The 25555-nt window shown below is 30.2% G+C and overlaps 1 protein-coding gene across 1 annotated transcript in view; it reads left to right on the top strand.

The window, feature by feature from the left end:
* The window catches only part of LOC113370316 (UDP-glucose:glycoprotein glucosyltransferase), a 402309-nt gene that overhangs the window by 83927 nt on the left and 292827 nt on the right, over positions 1-25555 (top strand). Inside the window, exon 9 of the mRNA XM_026610986.1 lies at positions 21247-21426. Within this exon, the coding sequence (XP_026466771.1) occupies positions 21247-21426 (180 nt within the window). The remainder of the gene's footprint in view (positions 1-21246; positions 21427-25555) is intronic.

Raw genomic sequence — 25555 nt, 5'->3', positions numbered from 1 at the left:
CCAAAAATTATTATTTTTTTTAAAAACTATTAACATTTTTGAAAAAAAATTACTTCGAAAAAATAAGATTTTTGACAAAAAATTAGACAAAAAATTACTTTTTTTGAAAAAAAAAATTTTTTAATTTCTTTCTTTTTAATTTTTTTTTTTTTGAAAAAAATTTTTTTTCTTTATTTTGACATATTTTGAGAGATCTAAACTTTTTTTCAAAGCAATCGCACTGCTTTAACTGCATAAAGACGAAATATCAAACCGCGTAAGCGCCGCGTCGACGTCTAACGCGTAAACATTGGTACGGAACCCATAGGAATGTAAACCAAAATTATACTTATTGTTAAAATCTCTATAAAATATCTGATAATTTGATGTGCATATGTCTAATGATCATGTTTGACCGCCAAATGGCATTTTTTTTACCTTTTTTATTAGATCTCCGAAACCGCTAGACCTGCCTTTATGAAAATTTGATCAGTTCTTCACCTTGTCAATACAAGTTAAATGTTTTTTGAATTATTAAAATCGGACGCTCGGTTTTCTTAAAAACTGAGTTACCGTTTTCGGCACTTTTTGCCCCGTATCTTCGGAACGGCTGGACCTGACTTCGCCAAAAACTAATCAGCACGTCTCCTTATCTATACGAATCGAATGTTTTTTGAATTATTCAAATCGGTTGATCAGTGTTCCTGAAATCGTCGACGAAAATTTGTATCCGCACATACATACACACACGCACATACACACACACACACATCCATTTTTTCTAAGGTATGCCAAAATATTCAGAAACCTTTGACACGTCGAGAACTGCAAAAATTTTCATTTTTGATTTTTTTGCGATTACTATAACTTGCCCTACGGGAAGTTAATAAATAAACAAATTGTTTTTCAAAAAACTTTTCTTGTTTTTTTATTAACTTCCCGAAGGAGAAGTTTATGCTTTCATCAAAAAATCCGATTCGCTAATTTTATGTTTTCTCGACGTTTCAAGCCATTCTGAATCGAATGAGACCAAATTTGGAAAAAGTGTGTGTGTGTGTGTGAACAGATTTTTTGCCGTAAATCGACGTTTTCTCGAAAACGGCTGGGTCGATTTCAAAAGATTAAAAGCCATTCGATGTATCTCGACGAGGACTATTGTTTGTCAGTTTTGTGCGATGATCGGCCAGGCCGTTTCTTTATAAATCGCACAAACGTGAAAAATTTTTCGTCTACGTTTTAGCCCGCAATTCTGAACCGATTTTGAAAATTCAAAAACCATTCGAAAGATATTGGTTGGGAATCGTGCTGATTAGTTTTTGGTAAAGATCGGCCGGGCCGTTCTCTTGTAATAAAGTTTAAAAAAAAAAAAAATTCGACGATTTTTATGATTATTTTTTTGACGGTAGATACCATAGTCTTCTAGATCATACTAAAATATTATGGCCCTACGACAAATGGTTTAGCTTTAAAAATTCGTCAAAGTTTGCAAAAATTGGTATCGACTTTTTGACATTTGTCAAAATTAGACCTTTGATCGACGTTTTCTCAAAAACGCTTGAACAGATTTCAGAAATTTAAAAGCCATTTGATGTATTTCGACGAGGACTATCGTTTGTCAGTTTTGGGCGACGATCTGCCAAGCCGTTTCTTTGTAATTTGAAAGAAAGTGTTAAACTTTTCGTCCACATTTAAGCTCATCCTACCGAACCGATTTTAAAAAATCAAAAACTGTTCGAAAGATATTAGTTGGGAATGATACTGATTAGTTTTAGGTGAAAATCTACCGAGCCGTTTTCTTGCAATTAACTGTTGAAAAAAAAAAATTTAAGCCGATTTTTATGGAATTTTTTTTAGCGATATATACCATGGTCTTATAGAATTTACTGAAATATTACGGCCTTACGACTAATAGTTTGATTTTAAAAATTCATCAAAGTTTGAGAAAATGAGTAGTTCTTTTGACATTTGTTAAAATCAAAATTAGACTATTTACTTGGTATAATGATAGAGTACTTGGTCTTGAACATAATAAACCATTAAAGTCCTGCAAACTGGTTCAATTATAAAAATTATTGATTTCTGAAAATTTTCTTTTAGAAATTACTCCGACTTAATCTGTTTCTTTGTTTTCAATTATGTGTAATAAATCCACTCGGAATACTTTTAATCACTCATAAATTAATTTAGTTTTTATTGATTAAGTCGATTATTTACTCATATCGGGAAGTTCATGTAACTTGCCTCAAGGCTAAATACCAAACCAACTAGTTACTTTTGGATTCTTGTTCAAAACTCTACAATATATATATATATATATATATATATATATATATATATATATATATATATATGTTAAAGAAGTTAGTTTTGATGTTGAGAAATGAGTAAGTTCTTCAAGGGCATGCATCAAATAAAAGGCAAAGATTTAGAAGTTAATCTTTAATTTTTCCAAACGTTTCGACATAGTATTTTATGTCATCATCAGTGGATCTACAGAATGAATATTGAAAAATTAATATAAACTAAGAAAAAATGACAGAAATTGGAAAAAGAACTATAGATATAAGTAATATAATTATAACAATAACAATTATACTTAACAGATAGATAAACAAGAGAAATGAAAAGTAAAAAGAAATATATACAAACATACAAAAGCGTAAAATATATACATAAATATACACACAAACAAACATGTATATATGATATACATGTACAAACACGTACACATATACATATATACATACGAATAATACGTATATATAAACATATACATACGGACATTTACATATGTATATATACACATATATACATACATACACATACATATATACATATATACATACATACACACATATATATATATATATATATATATATATATATATACATATACATACATATGCAATACAGACAAATACACATATATAGACAATGAAGCTAACTTACATAAATATGGTCTTACATCAGTAGCTAGCGCAAGGAACATAATTTTGCACTATCATATATACACTAACTTGTTTTTTATATTATTTTGTTGAACAGAGCATAGCAAAATATTTGTGAAATATATAATATATTTTGCACAGAGAACGTAGTTTATGTGACCGAGCCCGAGGCTGTAATAAAATGTGTTTAAAAATTATTTGAAGAGACCGTTTGAGGGAATAGTTGGCGGGTTTTTTACCATCAGTGTTTCGAAGTATGGGTGAGAGGCTAAGAATCAAAGTTCGGGATCGGACCGCGTAAGGGTAGGTTTACAGGTTCGGAATTACGCAGGTTAAGAGGAAACAAATTTGGAAATATTATTAAGTATCACCTGATAATTTTCACAGAGTAAGGAGGCATCATGGCGTTTATTAACACAAAATTTGGAAATGCTGATTAGACAAGATTCAGCAAATCTTCTCTGAATAATGTTCTGTTCGTGATAAAGTATACTAGCGTTATAAAAGTCAAAAGAATGTTTAAAATTTTTTATATGTTCTGTTATCATGGTTTGATTTTGTCGTGGATTTTTAGAGTTATTATCATGTTGTTTTATATATATATATATATATATATATATATATATATATATACAGGTTGTCAAATATCTCCCTTCCGCTTTTTTGCTCTTTATTCAATGCTTTATAAAAAGTGTTACAGTGATCGGATTTAGTTCAAATATGCGCCGTTTTGTTCGATAATCTGTTTCCATCTAGACGGCAACTTCATAATACCTCCCTCGTAGAAGCCCCCCCTCCTTATTTGCGAAGAACTCGGACAGCCACTTTTCACAAGCCTCTTTTGAGTTCAACTTTACACCACCAAGGGCATTCGCCATGGACAGGAACAGGTGGTAATCAGTAATCACTTGGCGCTATGTCCGGGCTATATGGTGGATGCGATAAAACCTCCCATCCGAGCTCCCGTAGCTTCTGACGAGTCATCAACGAAGTGTGTGGTCTGGCGTTGTCCTGGTGGAACACTACACCCTTCCTGTTGGCCAATTCTGGACGCTTCTGGTCGATCGCTTGCTTCAAGCGGTCCAGTTGTTCGCAGTAGATGGTAGAATTAAGCGTCTGGCCATATGGGAGCAGCTCATAGTGGATGATTCCCTTCCAATCCGACCAAACACACAGCAAAACCTTCCTGGCCGTCAATCCCGGCTTGGCCACTGTTTGGGACGATTCACCCGCCTTCGACCACGACCGTTTTCGCTTGTTATTGTCGTATGTGATCCATTTTTCGTCGCCAGTCACCATCCGCTTCAAGAATGGGTCGAGTTCGTTCCGTTTCAGCAGCATATCGCAGGCGTTGATTCGGTCCAGAAGGTTTTTTTGCGTCAAATCATGCGGCACCCAAACATCAAGCTTTTTTTTGTATCCAGCCTTCTGCAGATGGTTTAAAATGGTTTGGTGACTCTAAATAAATTTTCCAAATTTTTGAGCAAACCCCTCTCCATAGTTGCTGTTAATTCTCCTTTCTTCATTAAAAATTCCTTCGAATTTGTCAACAAAATACGTAATACACAATTGCCCAACAACTCCCTCTTAATAAGCCTAGATGTAGTTTCTCTTTTCACAAATGTCCCACTAGAACTAATTTTAGTCAATCACAGATAGATGGGATGAGATTTCTTGCCACACAACCCTTTCTCTCCATTGGTTTCGAGAGTCCATTAAATTCATAGTCGCGAATACTTATTTTGAATTCAATTCACATTTTTATACACAAATTTTTGGTACACCCATGGGATCGGCTATCTCACCTGCTTTTGCTGAACTCGCTTTACAACACCTCGAAAAAAACGTCTTTAAACTATCTAATGTTGAATTTCTCCTTTATTTCAGTTATGTTGATGATATAATTACTTGCATTCCTAAAAATAACTTTGATTCTTTACTAAAAAATTTTAACTCCTTTAATAAACACCTCACCTTCACTTTCGAATAAGAACACAATAGATCAATTAGCTTTTTAGATGTAAATATCATAAAAACTCCAGAAAATAAAATTATTAATAACTGGTACCAAAAACCAACGTGGTCTGGCAGATATCTCAATTTACATTCTTATCATCCTATTATCTATTATCTATCTATTATCAATCTAGTTGATCCTGCTATTCTCTTGTCAGATAAAAAGTTTTGGCCTAAATTTATACTAATTATTCGAGAGTAAAATAAAAAAACTTTATTTCTTATAATTACAATAAAATATATAAAATAACTGAATTTTACAATATAATGAATTATAATTATATATCTGAACTAGTGTATGTACTGGCAAAGATTATCCTCCTCGAATGTAGAGATCTTGCTACTTATATAGTTAAAAATATGCTTTATCAGCAAGGAGGATCTTGTGGCTAGATATAAGCTATGTCAGCGGGATGGATCCCGTAACTCCTCCGGCTCTAGATGAAAAACCTCGGGGTGCAGGTTGGTGGTTGGTTGTGGCCTTCTTGTTCTTGGGGTGTCTCTACTTCTGGAGTGACTTGTAATTTCTTCTTGTTGGTTCTGTTTCTGTAACACTTGAGCAAAACATAAATAATAATAATTGTTAAGGTTGTTGAATATATAGTGACTGATATAATATTGCTGTTCTTTATTCCTGTATTTCTTGCGTAGATTTTGTTAATTTGGTTTTGCTCTTGTTGATTTCTGGATAATTCATTCACTTGGATAGATTTGATTTCTATTGGTTCTGATAGTTTTGTATTTGTATAATTTAAATCAATTCTTGGTAAAATTATTGCTTTTCCTTCTATAGACGACTCTTGATTGTAATAGTTTTTCTTGTCAATACTGAATTTACATAAGTGTGGGAGTTTTAAAAGAAAAATTCCTTTAATAAACTTAGTTTCTTCTTGATGATTGCAAATCATATCGATTCTTGATTGTGTGCTTAGTAAAAGAATACAGTGTGCGTTATTTATTTTCTCTATAATATTGTGTGTAATGTTGACTTGAATTTCATTGCATGTTTTGATGTGAGTGTTATCTAATTGTAATAATTTTATGATACATTCTTCGTCGTTTGATAATATGTGTCTAATATTGCAAAAATATTTTTCTGAAACTTCTTTGCAATTTGTATCGTCAAATTGATAGTTATTGTTGCCAAATGTAAGGAAAGGTTTTGGTGGAATAATGACTCTATTTTCTGTATTTGGAATTGGGTATAATTTATAGTGTCTAAAGGTTTCAGGTAAAGTGATTGGAAATTTGATAAGAAAAACAATTTTTTCGTTTGTGTAATAATATTGAATATTAAGTAAATTATAATATTTGTGAAGATTACTATCGTCTATGGGAAATGGTAATGATTCTACATTGTATAAATTTTTTACAGTATTAATCATAAAATTCAAATCATCTAATTTAATTACTGAGTTATGAACTAAATTCATCTTAGCTAAATCTAATGATATTTCTAAATCGTTTAAAATATTTGCTAAAATAACTAAACTATAATTAATTTGTTCTAAACTATCTTTAGCTATAAAATATTCATTATGGCTAAAACTGCCATATTTCAAGTAATCGTTAATATCGTTCAATTTCTTATTTAGTATTTGATCATTTTCTCTAATGTTAATTAATGTTTCGTTAAAATATTTAATTAATTTGTTATTTAAAGTCATTTGCTTATTCAAAGTTTTTGCATAATTTTCATCGTTAGTTTCTAATATACGTATAGCGACATCATACTTTTTGGCATCTTGTGCATCTAAATTCCCTGTTATTTCCTTAATTATGCTACCTAGTCCGTTAATAAGTCCTCTTTTAATTCTTCTAACTGGTCTAATAATATTATATTTATCTTTAATAACATTAATTATAGTATTTGTCAAAGAAATGTATGAATCTAATCTTCTCAAATAATCGTTATGTTTATTATTTAAAATAGATAAAAGTTTATCAAAATCTGTAACCAAATTAGTAATCTGTTGTTTAATCAAATCTGTATTAACATAATGAATAAAAATATGATATTTTTCGATTAACTTTGCATTTCCTAATTCAAAAGGTAAAATTCTAGTTGTATTTAATTCTTGAAGAAAAATTTGATCACTGTTTGCTGCTAGTACTAGGTGTAATATCATTAGTTGAAACAACAACATCTTGTTCACGTGGGATTTGCTGAGTATTAGTTTTTGGACGTTTGAGTTCTTGTTTGTGTATCGTAATATTCTTGTCAGTAAGAATTGTATTTCCTAGGTCTTTCTGTACTTGTATCTGTTTGTAACGTGAAGCGGTTTTGTCTCGCGGGTTTGATTTTAAATATGCACGTGTGTTTTCGTCGTATTGCAAAGGATCATGTCTTGTTTCGTTATGTTTCGATATTGTTTTGTCTTTGTTGCTATAATTCTTTTCAAAAATTTTCTCATACATTAACTTTGTTCGTTGTTTGTGGTCTTCTAAATAATTTGTAAGAATTTCTGTTTCTAAGTCTATGTCAAAAGGAGATCTCGTAGAGAGATGACCTGAAATAATGTCAAATGGTTTCAATTTTGTCACTGAATGTATAGAACTATTATAACCATTAATATCATAAGGGATAATGTCAAGAATACTAAGATTATTATTTTCGCGTTTGAGAATACGTATATGTTCTAGAATGGTAGAATGAAATCATTCAATAGGTCCATTTGAATTTGGATTTAAAGGAGTTATGTAGTGGATATTAATTTTATGTATTTTCGAATATTCTTGTAAGACTGAAGATTTTTGATCAGGACCATTGTCCATAATTAAAGTATCAGGAACACCAAAATGAGAAATAAATAACATTAGAACTCTAACTATATTTAATTTAAGATTTATTCTAAATCTTCGTGAATTGTTTTTACTATTAATTTTTGTTTATTTACATCAATAATGTCTTCTTTAAAATCATTACGTATAACTAATTTAAATGCTGAATAAGTGAAAGTAGAAGTTAAAATGTTTGTAATGTCAGCAATATATTCACTATCGTTGACATACAACGCAAAAGATTTATTACTAGTACTGAATTATTTAAAATATTTTTATTAATTTATTCTCTATATTATAGTAACAATTGCTATTACCTACTTTATTTTATTAGTTAAACATTTTGTTTGAGTTAATTGGATACCATATGCATTGATACCAATTTCTCTCAATTTGCGATAATAAAACATTCAATTGATATTTATATATGATAAAAATATAATTAATCAAATTTATGTTAAAATGATATTAAATATTTTCGTAGCTTAATTTTGAGTTCAAAATTGAAAAGCATTCTTATAATTCCATTATCATAATAAATTATGTTTCATAACAATATTGAATATTCAAGATTCAAAATATAATATCAAAATATAATAATAAATAAAATGGATGAATAGCAACGTAATCATGTTCATTGACTTCGTTATCTAATTTATTTGTATTAATTAACGTAATATAATATAATATAATATTTTTAACTTCATTTGAAATACTGTTAAAATTAACTAAAACTTGTCAATTTTTTGTATCGTGAAATCTTAGGCATGATTCGAGAGTCATCAATTTATTCCTACCGGTGAAAATTCAATTAATCATTTTTTTCCTATACTTATAATTTCTGAAATTTGAAATGATATTATGTGCTTTATTTGGAGAAACAACATTCGGTGAAAATAATGTATTACATTTAGGCACTATTCGATCTGACTTGTGCTTTACTTTGTGATGGTAAATGTTTGGGAATCTATAAACTTTGGTGTGGACAGGTATAGTGGCAATTTTCTCTTCAAAATTTGTGTGGTCTGTCTGTATTAAATTTTCAGTATGTGAGAAATCTACATGTGAATCAGGTTTGTTTGTGGAAAAATTATAAGATTCTGTTTCTAAAGGTTTAGTAAATGTTAGGTTAATTTCCTTTTATGTTAGGTTATGAATTTCGATTATAGCTTCATTGTTTTTTGCCAAAGTTACAATATCGGGAATGAAACAATTTGGAAAATTTTGCTTTGTGATTAAAATTTCGCCTTCTTTAATGTTAACGGGAATTTTGCATTTTTTTATACATCTCTCTGGGATTTTTTGATTAAAAAGAATTTTTTCTGGACTTCTCAAATAATGTAAATTTAAATTAGTATTAGGTAATACTAGCAATTCATTATTAAAATCAATGAGCGCCTTCAATTTTTTATGGTTATCAATTCCTAACAACCCATTGAAGGTTTCGTGAAACTTAAATAGATGGAATGAAAGATTTTCATTATTTTGGAATTCACTGAAGCTTGGGATGTTGCATGCAAAATTTTCTGTGTGCGTTGATAGAGCTGTTTTTATTGTACAGGGGTCAGAATAAATGGAACTTTTGAAATATCTATTAGCAATCTCTGGGCAAATAAATGATTTCGTTGAGCCTGAATCAATTAAAATTTTTAGGTCTGGATTACTTATTTGAATATAAGGAAGAGAATAATTTTGAAAACTATGAAATTCAACTATGTTTGATTTTGTCGTTGTTCGTCCGTTTGAAAATCCACATGTGGTTCATCAGAGTATGAATCTTGTTCTGAATCAATGTTTTCTAAATTGTAGAGTCTGTTATGTTGTCGTTGTTTGTTATTTGCGGAATTAATAGTTGATACGCCACTCATAGGTGTCCAGTCAGAACCTTTTGTTGTATTGTTTGTTTGATTTGGAAATGGGGAATTTTGTTGGTTAGGTCTTAATGGTTGTTGAGTCATTTGGTTTGCCTGAAAGTTATTTGATTGGAAGCTATTTGGTTGGAAGTTATTGCATCTATCTAGGATGATTTCTTTGTTTGTAAGGTGTAAGTATATATATAATTATTATAAATTGTAATCAAATTTTGAAATCTTTCATAGAACTGATAAACGGTTTCATTTGGTAATTGTCTCATATGATGGAGATCAAAAGTTAAAGATATATCATCTCTACGGTCTGAAAATTTTGATATTAGTACCCTAACTATATCATCTATTTCTCTAGCATTGGCAATTTCTATAGCATATTTAGCATTGTCATATAGTTTCGAAAAAACTGCGCTTCTAATAATTTCGTTCTGTATACATGTCGGATTACTACTGTCATGATATCTATTCTTGATTTCCCTAACTCTTGAAATAAATGAATTTAGTTCTGCGGGGTTACCGCCAAAATTTGGAATAGTGTCGATCAATATATGATCCAATTTGGGGATGTTTTGAAGGGACATATTTGCTAATGAGTTTGCTAAGTTCTCTATAAAATCAATACCACTTTCCATAAACTAATTCGCGTATGTGGAATTATGTTTCAATGGAATGCAAAAATAAGATAAACTTGTATATATATTTTTAATCAATTAATTAATTAAGAAAATTTAAACTGTAAAAATTGCTTTTCTTATCTCCAGCGATTGGAGGATAAGGGAGGATGGCAATTTTACTATCAATTACAATTTTCCACTCACCAGTTCCAGATGTTTCGGCGAATTTCCTCTTCGCACTTTTTTTTTTACACAATATATTTTTTCCACTTGAATATTAATTACTATGTTGCACTTTTGCACACTATGAATTACAATCACCTTTGAATTGATTGGAAATCCTACGGTAGATCTTTCCAAAATCAATCCCACAACTTCTATTACTAATTATTGGTTCCGAATTCTAAATGATTGAAATCAATGGATATCTGCGATCCCGAATTCAATCCTACCGACTGCGCCAAATTTATACTAATTATTCGAGAGTAAAATAAAAAAACTTTATTTCTTATAATTACAATAAAATATATAAAATAACTGAATTTTACAATATAATGAATTATAATTATATATCTGAACTAGTGTAAGTACTGGCAAAGATTATTCTCCTCGAATGTAGAGATCTTGCTACTTATATAGTTAAAAATATGCTTTATCAGCAAGGAGGATCTTGTGGCTAGATATAAGCTATGTCAGCGGGATGGATCCTGTAACTGCCTTTTAACTTATCTCTAATCCACCGAACCCTATTAAATAATTGCTATCCTCCACATCTTATAAAATCAGTAATTAACAACAGGCTTTCCGTTCTTAACACAAAACATAATCATCCTTCCCTCGAGTCCCAGAAAAAAGAAGAAAATAAGTTTATTGGCACTATTTGTCTCCCATACATTAAAAATCTCTTTCCTATTTGGAAAAAAACTATTTGAATTCGCGGAGTTGCGTTTAGTTTGCAATATTGATCAGACTCTTAACTTTTTATTTTCGAACTTAAAATCACCGACAAGTTTAGATCGTATTTCTAACATCGTGTATAAAATTGACTGTACAAATTGTGAGGCCACTTATATTGGCGAAACTGGACAACATCTAAAAAAACGTCTTAGACAACACTATAACAACTCCAAAAATAAAAATCAAAATCAAACAATGATAACTGACCACATCCAAAGTTTCAATCATATTTTAAATTTTGATGTTGTCACAATTTTATATCACGAGTCGAATACATCGCAGAGACGCTTTTCAGAATCATGTTTCATACACCTTTTTAAAAATAGCATAAACAAAAGATTGGATACTTCTTCACTGTGTGAGAATTAGTGCAGTAAACAGAGAGGAAAAAAGGGTATAACCTCTGAATTTTTTTACTGTGCTCCGAATTGAATGAAATTTTGGAATTAGGTTCATTTTACCCTCAAGTTAAAAGTGAAAACAATTCGGGTTGCGCCATCACCCTCCGGGGGGATGACACCCCTTCTCAATTGTGTAATAACATTTTTTCAAAATAACGTCGGAAATCGATAGAAGAACTAATTATAAGAAAAAAATGTCTTCTATCGTTTTTCAAAAAAACTAATACTTTTCAAGTTACTGGCCACTAAAAATTCATATTTTTGGCGGGTTTCTTCGTTTTTTTGCAAATATCTCCTAAAATATACATTTTGACGAAAATCATGTAATGAACAAAATAATGTAAATAAAAATCTTAAAGAATCGGTATTACATAAAGTGTTCTAGAAAAAATATTAAGCAAGATTTGAAAGAGCAAACTCGTTTTTTATTTCGTTCAAGATTTAATTGTTGTATTTAAAGCCATCTAGTGTCGAGGTTTTACATTTTATGCATTTCGGTGAAATTGGGTTTTATAGTGCTCAACATAAGCTTTAAAATAAGTGCTGTTACAAGTTTTTTGCGTGTAAAATGAGCGAGCTATCATGCAAATAAGAAGCATATACGAAGTTTTTTTCTTTTAAATCATATAGTTTAATGAGCGCCATTTTCACCAGAATTAAAGTAATTCACATTCCATTTAGAATTCACTTCATTATAGACATCTTGATCGATTTTAGCAGATTCACTACTTTAGTACAAACTATTTTCAGAAAACTCACGATTTTATAAAAACTTTTTTTCCAATTTGCGCGGCCGCGCAGTCTTTAAACAATCATAACTCTGTCAATTTTTGTGTGAAAGAAAAATAATAAAAAACAATAATAAGCCAGAAAGATCCCTTTGATTTTTATCTATATGCTGTTATACGTATCTTTCATTCTTTTTCAGATATAATAAAAATAAATTCGATTTTTAAAAAAATCGGGAAAAAAAGTTTTTATAAAATCGTGAGTTTTTTCAAAATAGTTTGTACTAAAGTAGTGAATCTGCTAGAATCCATCAAGATGTCTATAATGAAGTGAATTCTAGATGGAATATGAATTACTTTAATTCTGGTGGAAATGGCGCTCATTAAACCATATGATTTAAAAGAAAAAAACTTCGTATATGCTTCTTATTTGAATGATAGCTCACTCATTTTACACGCAAAAAACTTGTAACAGCACTCATTTTATAGCTTACGTTCAGCACTATTAAACCCAATTTCACGAAAATGCATAAAATGTAAAACCTCGACACTAGATGGCTTTAAATACAACAATTAAATCTTGAACGAAATAAAAAACGACTTTGCTCTTTCAAATCTTGCTCAATATTTTTCCTAGAACACTTTATGTAATACCGATTTATTGAGATTTTAATTGACATTATTTTGTTCATTACATGATTTTCGTAGAAATGTATATTTTAGGAGATATTTGCAAAAAAACGAAGAAAAACGCCAAAAATATATGAATCTTTAGTGGCCAGTAATTTGAAAAGTATTAGTTTTTTTGAAAAACTATAGAAGACATTTTTTTCTTATAATTAGTTCTTCTATCGATTTCCGACGTTATTTTAAAAAAAATGTAATTACACAATTGAGAAGGGGTATCATCCCCCCGGGGGGTGATGGCGCAACCCGAATTGTTTACACTTTTGAACTTGGGGGTAAGATGAACCTAATTCCAAAATTTCATTCAATTCGGAGCACAGTAAAAAAATTCAGACCTAAAACGCTCCGTTTACTGCACTAAATTACCAAGTAGTTTTAAACAATGTCTCGAAATTCATACTTTTAAAATAATTACCTATCCTGATCGACGTTTTAATTATATTAATTTTAATGTTAATTTTTCTTTTTCTTTTAATTTTTATCTCAATTCTACCAACTATGTCAACCCTTAAAATTGTCATCTTTTTATATTTTTCTATATGTACCCTCCTCGCGTTGTCAAACCTTAAATTCTCTGGTCAGTTCGTGTGCTTTGTATCTAGCTTCACGTGGTGCGCACATTTGTGTACATTTAGGCTTCACTCTTGCATCGGAATACGGAATAGCGGGATGTACTTTACAATTTCATAAAAAAACTCATTCTAAAATTTATATATTGTTCAATTTAAAGTGACAAGAATTGGTTTCATTGTGAACAATTATAAATATGAAATAATTAGGATTAATACAATTACATGCAAGTTCATACCATATCACTTCTTATATATTAGTTTTAATTAATAATTTCTATCTGTGCCTTCAAACTATGTCCACCCTCAAAATTGTCATCTTTTTATATTTTTCTATATGTACCCTCCTCGTGTTGTCAAACCTTAAATTCTCTGGTCAGTTCGTGTGCTTTGTACCTAGCTTTTAACACGTGGTGCGCACATTTGTGTACATTTAGGCTTCACTCTTGCATCGGAATATGGAATAGCGGGATGTACTTTACAATTTCATAAAAAAACTCATTCTAAAATTTATATATTGTTCAATTTAAAGTGATAAGAATTGGTTTCATTGTGAACAATTATAATTATGAAATAATTAGGATTATTACAATTACATGCAAGTTCATACCATATCACTTCTTATATATTAGTTTTAATTAATAATTTCTATCTGTGCTTTCAAACTAGAGTCCACTGAAGATGACACAAAACTATTTGTCGAAGCGTATGGAAAAAATAAAAATGTTTTAAAGTCATACAAGTTTTTAATTGATGTATTGCCCTGAAGACTGAATCTCACATATCTCAACATCAAAATTATAAACTTTTAATATATATATATATATATATATATATATATATATATATATATGTTATATACATATATATTTTCTTTTCTTCTGTATCACGTGGTTCTTGTTGGCGTTGCAGTCGTTGCGTACAAAACTACATTACATAAAGTTCAGTTTTAAAAATCAAAACAAAAACATGTTTCAGTTAATATTGTTAGTTTATATATTTTTTTTATTTTTAATGCATATGTAATTATTTTATAAAACATTGTGTTTTTTGTGTTTTTTTCCTGGTGTGGTATGTATATTTTTTAATTATTTTAAATATAAAATTAAGTTAGTTTTTTTAAAAAGTCTTTGTAAAAAATTTTTTTAGATACTGTTAACAAAGAATTGCTAAATGATGACATACAGTCCGTGTTGAAACGTATATTTTAAATAAATATTTTGTATTTATCTGTTTCTTTTATTTCGACGACTGGCTGAAAATCATATTAAGACATGTCTCAACGTCGAACAAAAATAAAACCTAATTATATATATAAATATATATATATATATATATATATATATATATATATATGTAAAGTAAAATACTTAATTTTCTTTAGTTTAAATTTCCTTAGCTCCTATAATATTAGGATAGCAAAACAAGTGATAACCTAAAATACGGCATGGCGTAATTATTAAAATTACGTAAAAGTAAAATAATCTCTAAAATAGTAGATATTCTTGTAAATGTGTTTAGGAACTGACATTGTTATTAATAACATTAAATGTCGTTTCTTTTATATATATATATATATATATATATATATATATATATATAAGTTAGTCACGTTATTTGCCTGCGATGGATGCCTAAAATACTCATGTAAAATTTGTTTTACTCACCGTGTGCATATGGATCCCATTTAGGCGGTAGGTTATATTAAAAACCTGAATTTGTAGCCGAAATTTTATATTACTGAAAAAATAATATTTTGACGTTTCTCCAAATCCAAATGTATAGATCTTGGTGTCATACATATGTAGATGACAATTAATGCTTTAGTTTTAGGAGCCTTTCGTGAACGACTAGATTGTATTAGAACAGGTCCTGCATAATCAATTCCAACAAAAAATGGTCGTTATGATTCCATTAATTGTTGTGATTTCTCAGCTCGAAATCTTTTGCATTTTATGCATTCTCTAATGATATCCTTAATTTGATTTCTTGCATATATTGGCCAGTATTTTCTTCTTATATTCATTAATACTGCCTGAGTACCTGCATGAAGTAAATGTTTATGTTATTGCTTTATTAAGGGGGTATTCTACTGTAGAATTTTGAAAAAATCGAAAAATTTTTTTTTACATATTTTCAAAGTTTAGTTATTCAAAAATACGTCATTAAAAGGATTTTTCAAAATTACTATTATTTTCTGAGTTATAGCCGTTTTAGAGACGTGGCCTCGGTTCGGGTCCGACTTGTCTCAAAACTTTGAACGCGTTTTTCTCGAAACTACTGTTTTCGAGCTGGCGGTAAGGATATCTCGAGTTCTAATGAACTGATTTACTTCAAATTTGGAGAGGATCTTCTCTATACATCGCTTTATCGTATGGACCTTGCCCAAAACTATAACTTCTCATTTAGTATTTTTAAAAAATACGGAATTGCTAAAAAAACACGAAAAAAAATTTTTTTTTTTTCAAACTGCCGCCATTCAAACAAAAACCATTTTTTTAACTTATCCAAGGTTCATACGATAGCGGCATCTATTATAATTAAGAATTCATCTATTTTTTATGTTTCAAATCACCAGGAGGGTTGGAATCATGTACGCCAGGACACCCTCTTTTTTGGGGAACTTCCATTTTGACTGCTCATAACTTTGTGAATTTTAATTTTAGTCTGGTAAATTCGAGAGCCATTGTGCGGACGTTTTGAAGTTCGAAACGTTGTTTTTTAGCCATTCTTGGTTCACTCGAGCTTTATGAGACGGTGCCGAGTCCTGTTAAAACGTCCATGGTCTGCCACGGAAATGTTCGTCTGCCCATGGCTTCAAAGCAACCTTCGGAATACTTTCGCGATAATATTGCGCATTTACCTTGACGCCAGGCTCGATGAAAACGATTGGGGACCGCTTATCTGCGGTTCCAGCAGCCCAAACCATTATCTGTGGCGGGTGTTGCCTCCTGGTGGCCAATCGATGGCTCAAATTCTTGTCTGAACGTTCAGTCAAGTAAACCCTATCGTTTTGAGAGTTTACGAATTGCTCAATTTTGAAAATTTTCTCGTCGGAAAACACAATGTTCGGAAATTTATCACTTTCGGCCAGGCGAAGCAACTCTTTAGCTCTCTGAAGTCTCACTTGCTGTTGCTTCGGCGTAAGATCATGTGCCTTTTGGATCTTATAAGGCTTGACCTTGAGATCATTTTTCAGTATGCGGCGGATGCTACGGTCAGATATGTTAAGTTCTTTTGTCATTTGATTGGCACTTCGTCGGGGATTTTGCTCGAGTCGCTTTCTCAATTTTTTGACCATCTAATGTGACGTTGCAGTCTTTTGGTGACTACCTCCATGACGTTTTGCGATGCTGCTACCAGTTTCATTGTAACGAGTTATAGTGCGATAAACGAAAACTTTATTCACTTTAAGGTGTTTGAGCCCTCGAATAACCGCTGGTTGTGATTTTCCAGCTAAATATAATGTAATCACACAGTTACGTTTTAAATCCATTACTGATTTCTTTTTTTCGCGTTCACTGTCTACAAAATACTTTCGTGCGCCTATAAACAATAGACCAAATTATCATTTAGCTAACTTACTGACAGTTGGTACCCGTGCATCAGCTACGCGAGCGGTTTGAAATTGGTTACACTTTGATTGCCGGACCCTGTACATTCATTTGTATTATTATTATTTGATGTGCTTAAGTTATATTGTTTATTGCAACTTAGTTTTTTTATCGTTGTTCAAATAATCACTTTTTCTATCTCTTGTAGACCTAATATTATTAATTATTTTATTATTTTCTAATTCTGTAGATTTTGAATTTAATTTAAATTGGTTATGATTTATTTTAAATCTTTTCTCTAGATTCATAAAATCTGTTTTTACTGAGTTACGTGGATCTCCAACATCTCTGCTCTTGTTTGGGATGAATGGCAAACTCACTTCATATTTTTCATTGTCATGTCGATGAACAGTTCTTATGAAGTGGTCTTCACAAATTCTGTTTGAGCCCTGCAATGGGTATATATTCTTGATTACTTCAAGCTGCCAAAACTGATTAGTTTCTTCGTATAATTGTTCCTTCACAATGAATCCTACATACTTTTGTTGTGCTGATTCCTTATATTTTGCCGAAAGCATCCACCCGAACTTACTATTTTTCAACATAGGAAGATTATTAAGAATGCAAAAAAAATTCGCTACACACAGAAAATGATTTGATAAGTGAATTTTATAATTTATAATTAATAATTTAACTAATTGTTATCAAGTGTTCTTATTATATGTGATAAACATACGTATATATGCAAAAAATGGGTTTTGTAATGATTTTTGTTTTATTTTTCTTTTCGAACGGAACCGGTACAAACATGAGAACCGGTTTTTGAACCGGTTTTTTAATTTTAGCGTTCCGGTAAAAAAAATATTAGCACAACGCCACTGATTATCATTATATACATGCATCATTGTGTGGTGTTTCTTCTGACATATTCTGCAATTCTGACTGAATTTACATACATCTGGTAAATGAGCAGGTTCTAAACATTTCTCACAATGCAGATTAAGTCTTAAAATGTTCTGCCATTGTGTTATTGGTAGTTTCTTAAATTTAAAGCAATTATATACATTATGAGCTTTTATTTTACAATATATACATGGTTTATACTGTTTATCTTGAGACACTATATTTACAGATTTGATGTTCTACCTTACCAGTTTTGGTTGCTGTTTCCAACGCACACGATCTGGTTTCAAGAAATTTATAAAATTTCAGTTGGCAGCTCTCCTTCTTGCTATGCTAAACTCCAAGCTAAACGAATATGGTGATCTAATTTATTTGTGAGCTGAAAAACTGAAATTATGTCCCAGTAAACTGCGTCCTGATGAATAGTTGCTAGTGACTGCGTTTGTTGCCTAGCTTGGTTCAAAAATAATTGTAGATTCCCATGTGATCCTCTTAAGATAGGTTTTATATAATTTAGTGATTGTAGGTGTGATGTAATTATCAGTTATTTGTTGTTATATCTATCTTGCAGTAAATTATATACCGTGTTGTAATTTTCATTGGTCATGGAAAGATTTGCTATTAAGTCAGATGCTGTTGAATATAATGTCTCCTTTAAATAATGAAGTTTTTGAACGTCTGATAATTGCTCATTGTTGTGTATAAATGAATTGTAGATATCTATGAATGAATTCAATTCTGAATAATTTCCACTAAACTGTGGTAGATTTATATCTGGAAGTTTGATGTGAACTTGTCTATGTTTTAAATCTATATTTGGTTTATTTTTATTAATACTACTTTCTAAAATATCATCGATTTGAGCTGACAATTCAAAATATAAATCAAATAACTCCTCATACTCTTTTGGGTAAGTTCCTGGACATCGAACATCTAATTCTGTTTAATTTTCTTCTAAATTTTGAAGAATCTCTACTAATTTCTTTTTTCTGAAGATTAAGCCGTGTTTGCTATCTCCTTCTTGAAAGTCATTAATAAAATTTTGAATAAGCACGATGGATTTTATTAATCGAGCCCTTTGTTGTTTTAGCGTCTCAATGTCCGTCATTTTAAATTGTACAAGAAACTCACGTGTAAAATATACGATAGTTTATATATAAATTTGCTACCGCAATTTGTTTAAATCAGGAGTTTTTGTATGTAATTGGAAAATTATATTGACATATAAAAGGAATATGTTATAATTATATATATATGTTAATTCCTATCTCGATTTATTAAATAACCACAATGACAAAGTATGCCGTACAAAGACTAAACCTTGCAAACAATAAAACTAAGCAATTTTGAAATGGTTTTAGACTAATTGTGGACTTACTTGTATTTCCAATTATGATCTTTAGTTGCAGTTGTTCCAATTCCAGTGAACTCCAGGCGACGCTTCCAAGCTTTAATGGCGGCTTCTTAGGTTCCCGGGTTTTCATTCATGTAGTTGTAGAGCTTTGTTTGGCTTTATCTTTAGACGAACTCGCGAATATTTAATTGTAAAGCGTGGACTGTAATTTTTAATGACTAAACTCAAATGAAACGTGGATGTTGTCTTAGCCATATATTATTCACAGATATATTTTAATATATATGAAAATTTAACATATATTATTAACAACTATGAATAATAAAATTAAAAGCTTAAAATGGCGGGTCAAAAATGCCCGTACCAGATTTTAGTTATTTGTGAAAGCACACCGTTAGATGGCGACATAATTAACTATATTTTATCCAATTTGTTTGTCTTGCTTTTGAATATTCACCAGATATTAACTATTATGCTCATTCAAAGATTGCAATTGCTGCAATGGATAAAGTATGCCAATATTGTCAAGCAATGAACTTCAGAAATTAAACATGCGCTGCAAGGAAGGTTTATGGAGAAGTGGTTCTTCTACCACGGATTCCTACAATACCCTCAGATTGTACTATACCATACATAACATATTAATATCTCGAATATAAATTTATTTAGCGTGGCAGGGTGTACAACTTCCTGTAAGACATTTACATACCAAATAAAATTGGCTTACCAACATACCGATATATGAGTTTGTTATACCGAGTTATACCTTTAAAAAATATTTAACAAAACCTGATATATAAATATAAAATATCATTTCAAGTATTATACACATGTTGTTTATACGTAACTTATTTGACATATAAATGACATAACAAAAACATAAACTATTGTATGTCGTTTAGAATTTCGCAACAAAGTGTGCGTTTGAAAAAAGAAGCAAATAATAATATATTTTTACTGATATCTCGGTCAGCAATGTTGAAAAGTTGTGTATTATGATGTATCGAAAGGCTTATAAAATGAAATGAATATTTAAATGCCAACCTGATTGATTCTGTATGGCAAGGCGCACATACGCTTTATGTTTTTCTTTTATTCATCTCTGGTAGCAACATGCGACAAAAAATACTTTCGAATTAATATTGCTTGTTTTTGTTCAACTGGATTTTTATAATTTTCGAAATATATGTTCATCGATTACAATTTATGAAAATGATGAACAATTTTTACACTGTAACGAGTTTGCAGTTTCTTAAGGAAATATATTATGAACGTAAAAAAAACAATTATTTTTTCCCAAGTACTGTAAAATAAATTAAGTATTCAAAATTTTAACTTTTAGCAATGTTATGATCAATCTTTTTGTTGTTTCTTTGATAAATCTAATTCAAAATTTCAAGTTGTTCTGTCACTATTTGCATGTATCATGTTTGGCGATTTTGTGATAAATGAAGTTACTAATGTTAGATGCTTAACTTTAACATTCACTCAGTATTCATCACATAGATTAAATACCTCAACTCTGGCTAACTGAAATCATATCACACGTTAATATAATATACATATATAATAATAACAACCATTAATCTTACGTCAGGATCTATTTATTTCTGATTTGATGTTCTCGCCTCGAAGTCTAGTTAAGTAAGACCGAATATCTCTTTATTTGTAAACATGTCAAACAAAAACAATATGAAGTATATTACAAGTGAAATCATAGACTGTTAATATTGGTATCTATGCTGGCGCGAATATTTAAAAGTTGTTAACACTAAGTTTAACTAATTTTATAGAGCCTGTTAATTTGAATATATATTTCTGACTTGATCATAAGTTAACTGATCTCTAGTATATTTTTACTACTATTTATTAATATTATTATTAAAGGTATTCGCTAGAATCGGCGAGGGAGAGGATTTGACGATTTCGGACATTCGCTCAGAACTGGAGCGAAAATTCAAGTCATTTGATTTAAAGGATGTCTTCGATGAAGAATCTAGTTATGAATATGGAAAGCAACTTGCTGCTGAATTTATATCTCGTGCGGGCATGACAACCAGGCAACAGGTATTCATTTTGAACTCTAAGTAGGTTATTTAAAAAAGTATATATTTATTTCTTAATTCTTAATATACTAATGTTGGCGCTTCAGAAAACAAAGAATGTGTGCATGTACGTTTGCATGTTTTAGGATTTAAAGTTTGATATAATCAGGGCCGGATTTAGAAATTTGGCGTCCAGGGCAATGACACAAATGCCGCCCCATCCCTGAAATTTTACTTAACACTAGATATACCACGCCAGTCAAAATGACTGGTTGGGCACTTTCAATTCAAAATTCCCATTATATGTAAAATTTGTTTTGTGAAATTAAGTTATGACGTTTTATGTTATAAGTATAGAAACCATTTTATGCATTCAAAGTTACTTTATATATATTAGTAGCAAAAATAAATTGTGTTACTACTACTTGTACCAGCACCAGTCAAAATGACTGGTGCAAGTTTCTATATAAAATGTTTGATAAAAGAACCGAAATAACAATAGCCATAGATCGTATGCGTTTATCGCCTACTCTCTTATCGACGACAATATATATTATTTATTCTTTATTCTTTTTTACATTGTAAAAATGCAGATTGCTGAAGTATTACTAGATTTTTACCAACGAAACAATTGTTTCGAGCTTCGTTCAACACACTAAATAAAATTTTATTCAAAGTGATTTTCAAGTATAAATTTTTATTTTTTTTGTACACTGACACAAGTAAGTAACATTCGCGTGGACACAGAAATTTTCAAAAATATATTCTTGAGTAAAAAAAAACTATAAACGAGAAAATTGCCATGGTTTTGACTTATTTTTATAGCGACTGTCAGTCTTCGAAAAAAGAATGGAAAAAATGTTTTTTTAGCTTGTTTGGAAAATACAATCAGCGAATCTCCGAAATGTTTGGATCTAGGATTTGAAATATATGATGATAGTGACGGTGAATTTTTAGATAAACAAATCAATCCACAAGGCAGTGCTATTATCGACTGTAGAGATGGGAAAATTTCGTGATAAAGACAATACAGATGGATCAAGTACGTTAGTAAATGGATAGATATCACAAACAAACGTATGAGACGATGCGAGCCACTTTCTTCCAATTCTGAAGACGAATTTGGAAGTAATGCATCAAATCAGGAAACTAAAATTAGTTTGGACGAAACTATTTGGACAAGAGTTGTAGTAAAGTGAAATAGGTTTTGCAGGTAGATTAGAAGTTCAAAGAGCTTTCAGACACATACTCAGGCCAAATTTATAGAAAAAAAGCCCGGGTTTGGAACAAATTATAGTAAATAGCAAAGATTGCTTCAAACCGGGTGCTCATATCACTTTGGTTGAATAACATTTTCCAACAAAGGCCAGAAGCATATTTAGCCAGTAAATGCCAAAGAAACTATAAATTTACATAAAATTATGTCTGTCATCTGAAGTAGAAACAAAATATATGGTAAATGGTTGCACGTATTTAGCGAAAGACGAAGAATCAACCCCCCTAAGCGAATTTGTAGTAATGAAAATTCTTGAAACATATACCATGAAGGGTATAAATGCAATAACCAATATTATTTTTACAATTATTCATATGGCATTGAAATTAAAATCTAAAAACACGTCGGTAACTGTAATTTTACGCGCAAGTGGGTGCTGCCGGACACTTTTATTGAGTATTGTGCTAAAGTACTGTGAAAACCATTAAAAATTAATATATTTTGCTATTTGACAATATCTATAAGTTTATTTAACAGCTGTAATAAGTTTTGTTCAACTTAAATCACAATAAGTATGTTTTCTTAGAGACCAGTCATTTTGACTGGTATTGGTAGAAATAGGTATATACAAACGGCTGGTATATCTAGTGTTAAATAGTTTTTATATATCTTTTTTTTAAATTAAAATAACTATTTGATTCCAGAAAATTTATTACGCATTACATACTGTAAATAGCGGTGCTTGGCATCGTGCCTTATGGCAAAATGCTGCAACTTCTCGTAGCGAAAATTAAAAAAAAAAAAAATTGATAACTTTGAAAAAAATTGACTTTTTTGAAAATTTTATGTTTTTTTATATTTAGAAATTTGTTAAAAATTTTGAACTTTTTTTAAAGCAATCGTGCTGCTTCAGCTTCAGACACAAAATATAGAAGCGTGTAAGCGCCGCGTCGCAGTCTAACGGATAAACAATGTTACAGAACCCATAAATGTATACAAAATTTTTACTTATCATTAAAATATCTATAAAATATCTGATAATTTGATGGGCATATGTCTAATAATTACTTTTGACCGCCAAATGCTTCTTTTCCATTTTTTTTTATTGAATCACCGAAACCGCTATACGTGCCTCCCACAAATTGGAGCAGTTCTTCATTTTGTCAATAAATGTACATTTTTTTAATGATATTGGACGCTCCGTTTCCAAAAACTGAATTATCATTTTTGGAATTCTGGTCCGTATCTCCGAAATAGTTGGACCTGCCTTGGCCAAAAACTAATCAACACGTCTTCTTATGAATAGGAATTGAATCATTCAAATCGGTTGATCCGTGTTCTCAAAATCGACTTGAATAATTAAAAAAATATTAGATTTGTATTGATGAGGAGTCGTGTTGATTTGTTTTTGGTACAGGCAGGTCCAGCCGTTTTGAATAATGGTAATTGAGTTTCGATATTTCGTCTCTGAAACAGCTATGCAGCGCGATTGCTTTGCAAAAAGTTCATAATTTAAAAAAAAATCAAAATATAAAATTTTAAAGCTCTTTAAAGAATGTAATTTTCAGTACGAAAAGTTCCAGTAATTTGCCTTAAGGCACAATGCCATGCGTCAATAGTTTAATTTTTTTCGGCGCTATAAGCTTGGAAGTGCACGAATTCTTCATCTTAAGAGGGCTCGAGATCTGAAGAACATATTTTTCCTAAACTTTCAGCTTGTTTACGAATCTTTATATTAGCCAAATTGCCAAATTTGATAATGACTTATTAATCAATTTGATAATTTACGTTCGGAGAGGGAGACAAGGCAAAATAATAAATTTTAATAATCGGTTATTTGAACCCAAGTTTTGCATTGCGATCGTATTATGTTCTCTTAATTATTCTTGTAGAAATAAAAAAATGTTATTAAAATAACATTTTTTATTTCTAGAAAAACTACATTGTATAGAATTTTTTCCGAAAATTTGCCGCTCTGGGCAGTAGCCCCGACTGCCCCTACTGTAAATCCAGCACTGGATATAATTGTCTCTTAGCATTCATTGTCTTGTCGTTTTTTGAGGTAATGATTCTTTTACTACTCTTATTAGAGATATGCACATAAAATTATCATATATTTTATAGAGATTTTAAAAGTACAAATTTTGTTTAAATTTCTATGGGTTCCATACATATGTTTATCCGTTGACTGCGTTTCTAAAATAATTTTATAATTTTCTTTTTTTTTTAGTTTTATAAATATATATATATATATATATATATATATAATTTTTTTTTCAAAAAGTCAAGTTCATTTTTATACTTTTTATACCCCACTAGCCCATTTGTAAGCTATGAAGTGCACAAATACGTCATCTAAAGAGTGCTCGAGATCTAAAGAATATATTTTATTAACTACTAGCTGATCCGGCAAACGTTGTTTTGCTAAGTATGGTATTTCTAAACAATTTCTAGGGATTAAAAAAAGAATACTTTATTTTAGGAGTGTAAAGATGTGTTGTTTGAATGGTACAGGCAATGAGGTACTATAAACACAATAAACCCCAAAGTCTACTTGTATAATAATGAATTATATAATTCGTAATAACAATATCCATTTGTCCATATTTTGTTAATACAATCAAAATGGAAGTTTCATACACTTTCTATAAAAATATGGTATAATTCAATCCAAGTCTTTTTTAGTCTTTAGCCATGGTCAATGTTCAGTTGGTCATTTTTGCCCCACACTGATATAAGTTTTTAAAGCGGTTATATAAAGAAAACTGTTGAATCTCAAAATTAACATTACATTTTATAAAACAGTTAAGGTAAACGTACCATATTACGGGATGTTAAGAAACGTTTGACTTTAAAGACGAATTTTAGAGAAAATAGGCAAGTGGACGAACTAAATCTGTTATATTTTATTAATTAGACCTTTGAGATTATTATA

Source organism: Ctenocephalides felis, unplaced genomic scaffold, assembly GCF_003426905.1.
Source record: "Ctenocephalides felis isolate EL2017-DRISC unplaced genomic scaffold, ASM342690v1 CF-g0.4_SCAFFOLD_01492, whole genome shotgun sequence".
Lineage (NCBI taxonomy): Eukaryota > Metazoa > Arthropoda > Insecta > Siphonaptera > Pulicidae > Ctenocephalides > Ctenocephalides felis.
This window is presented reverse-complemented; position numbering and strand designations above follow the sequence as displayed.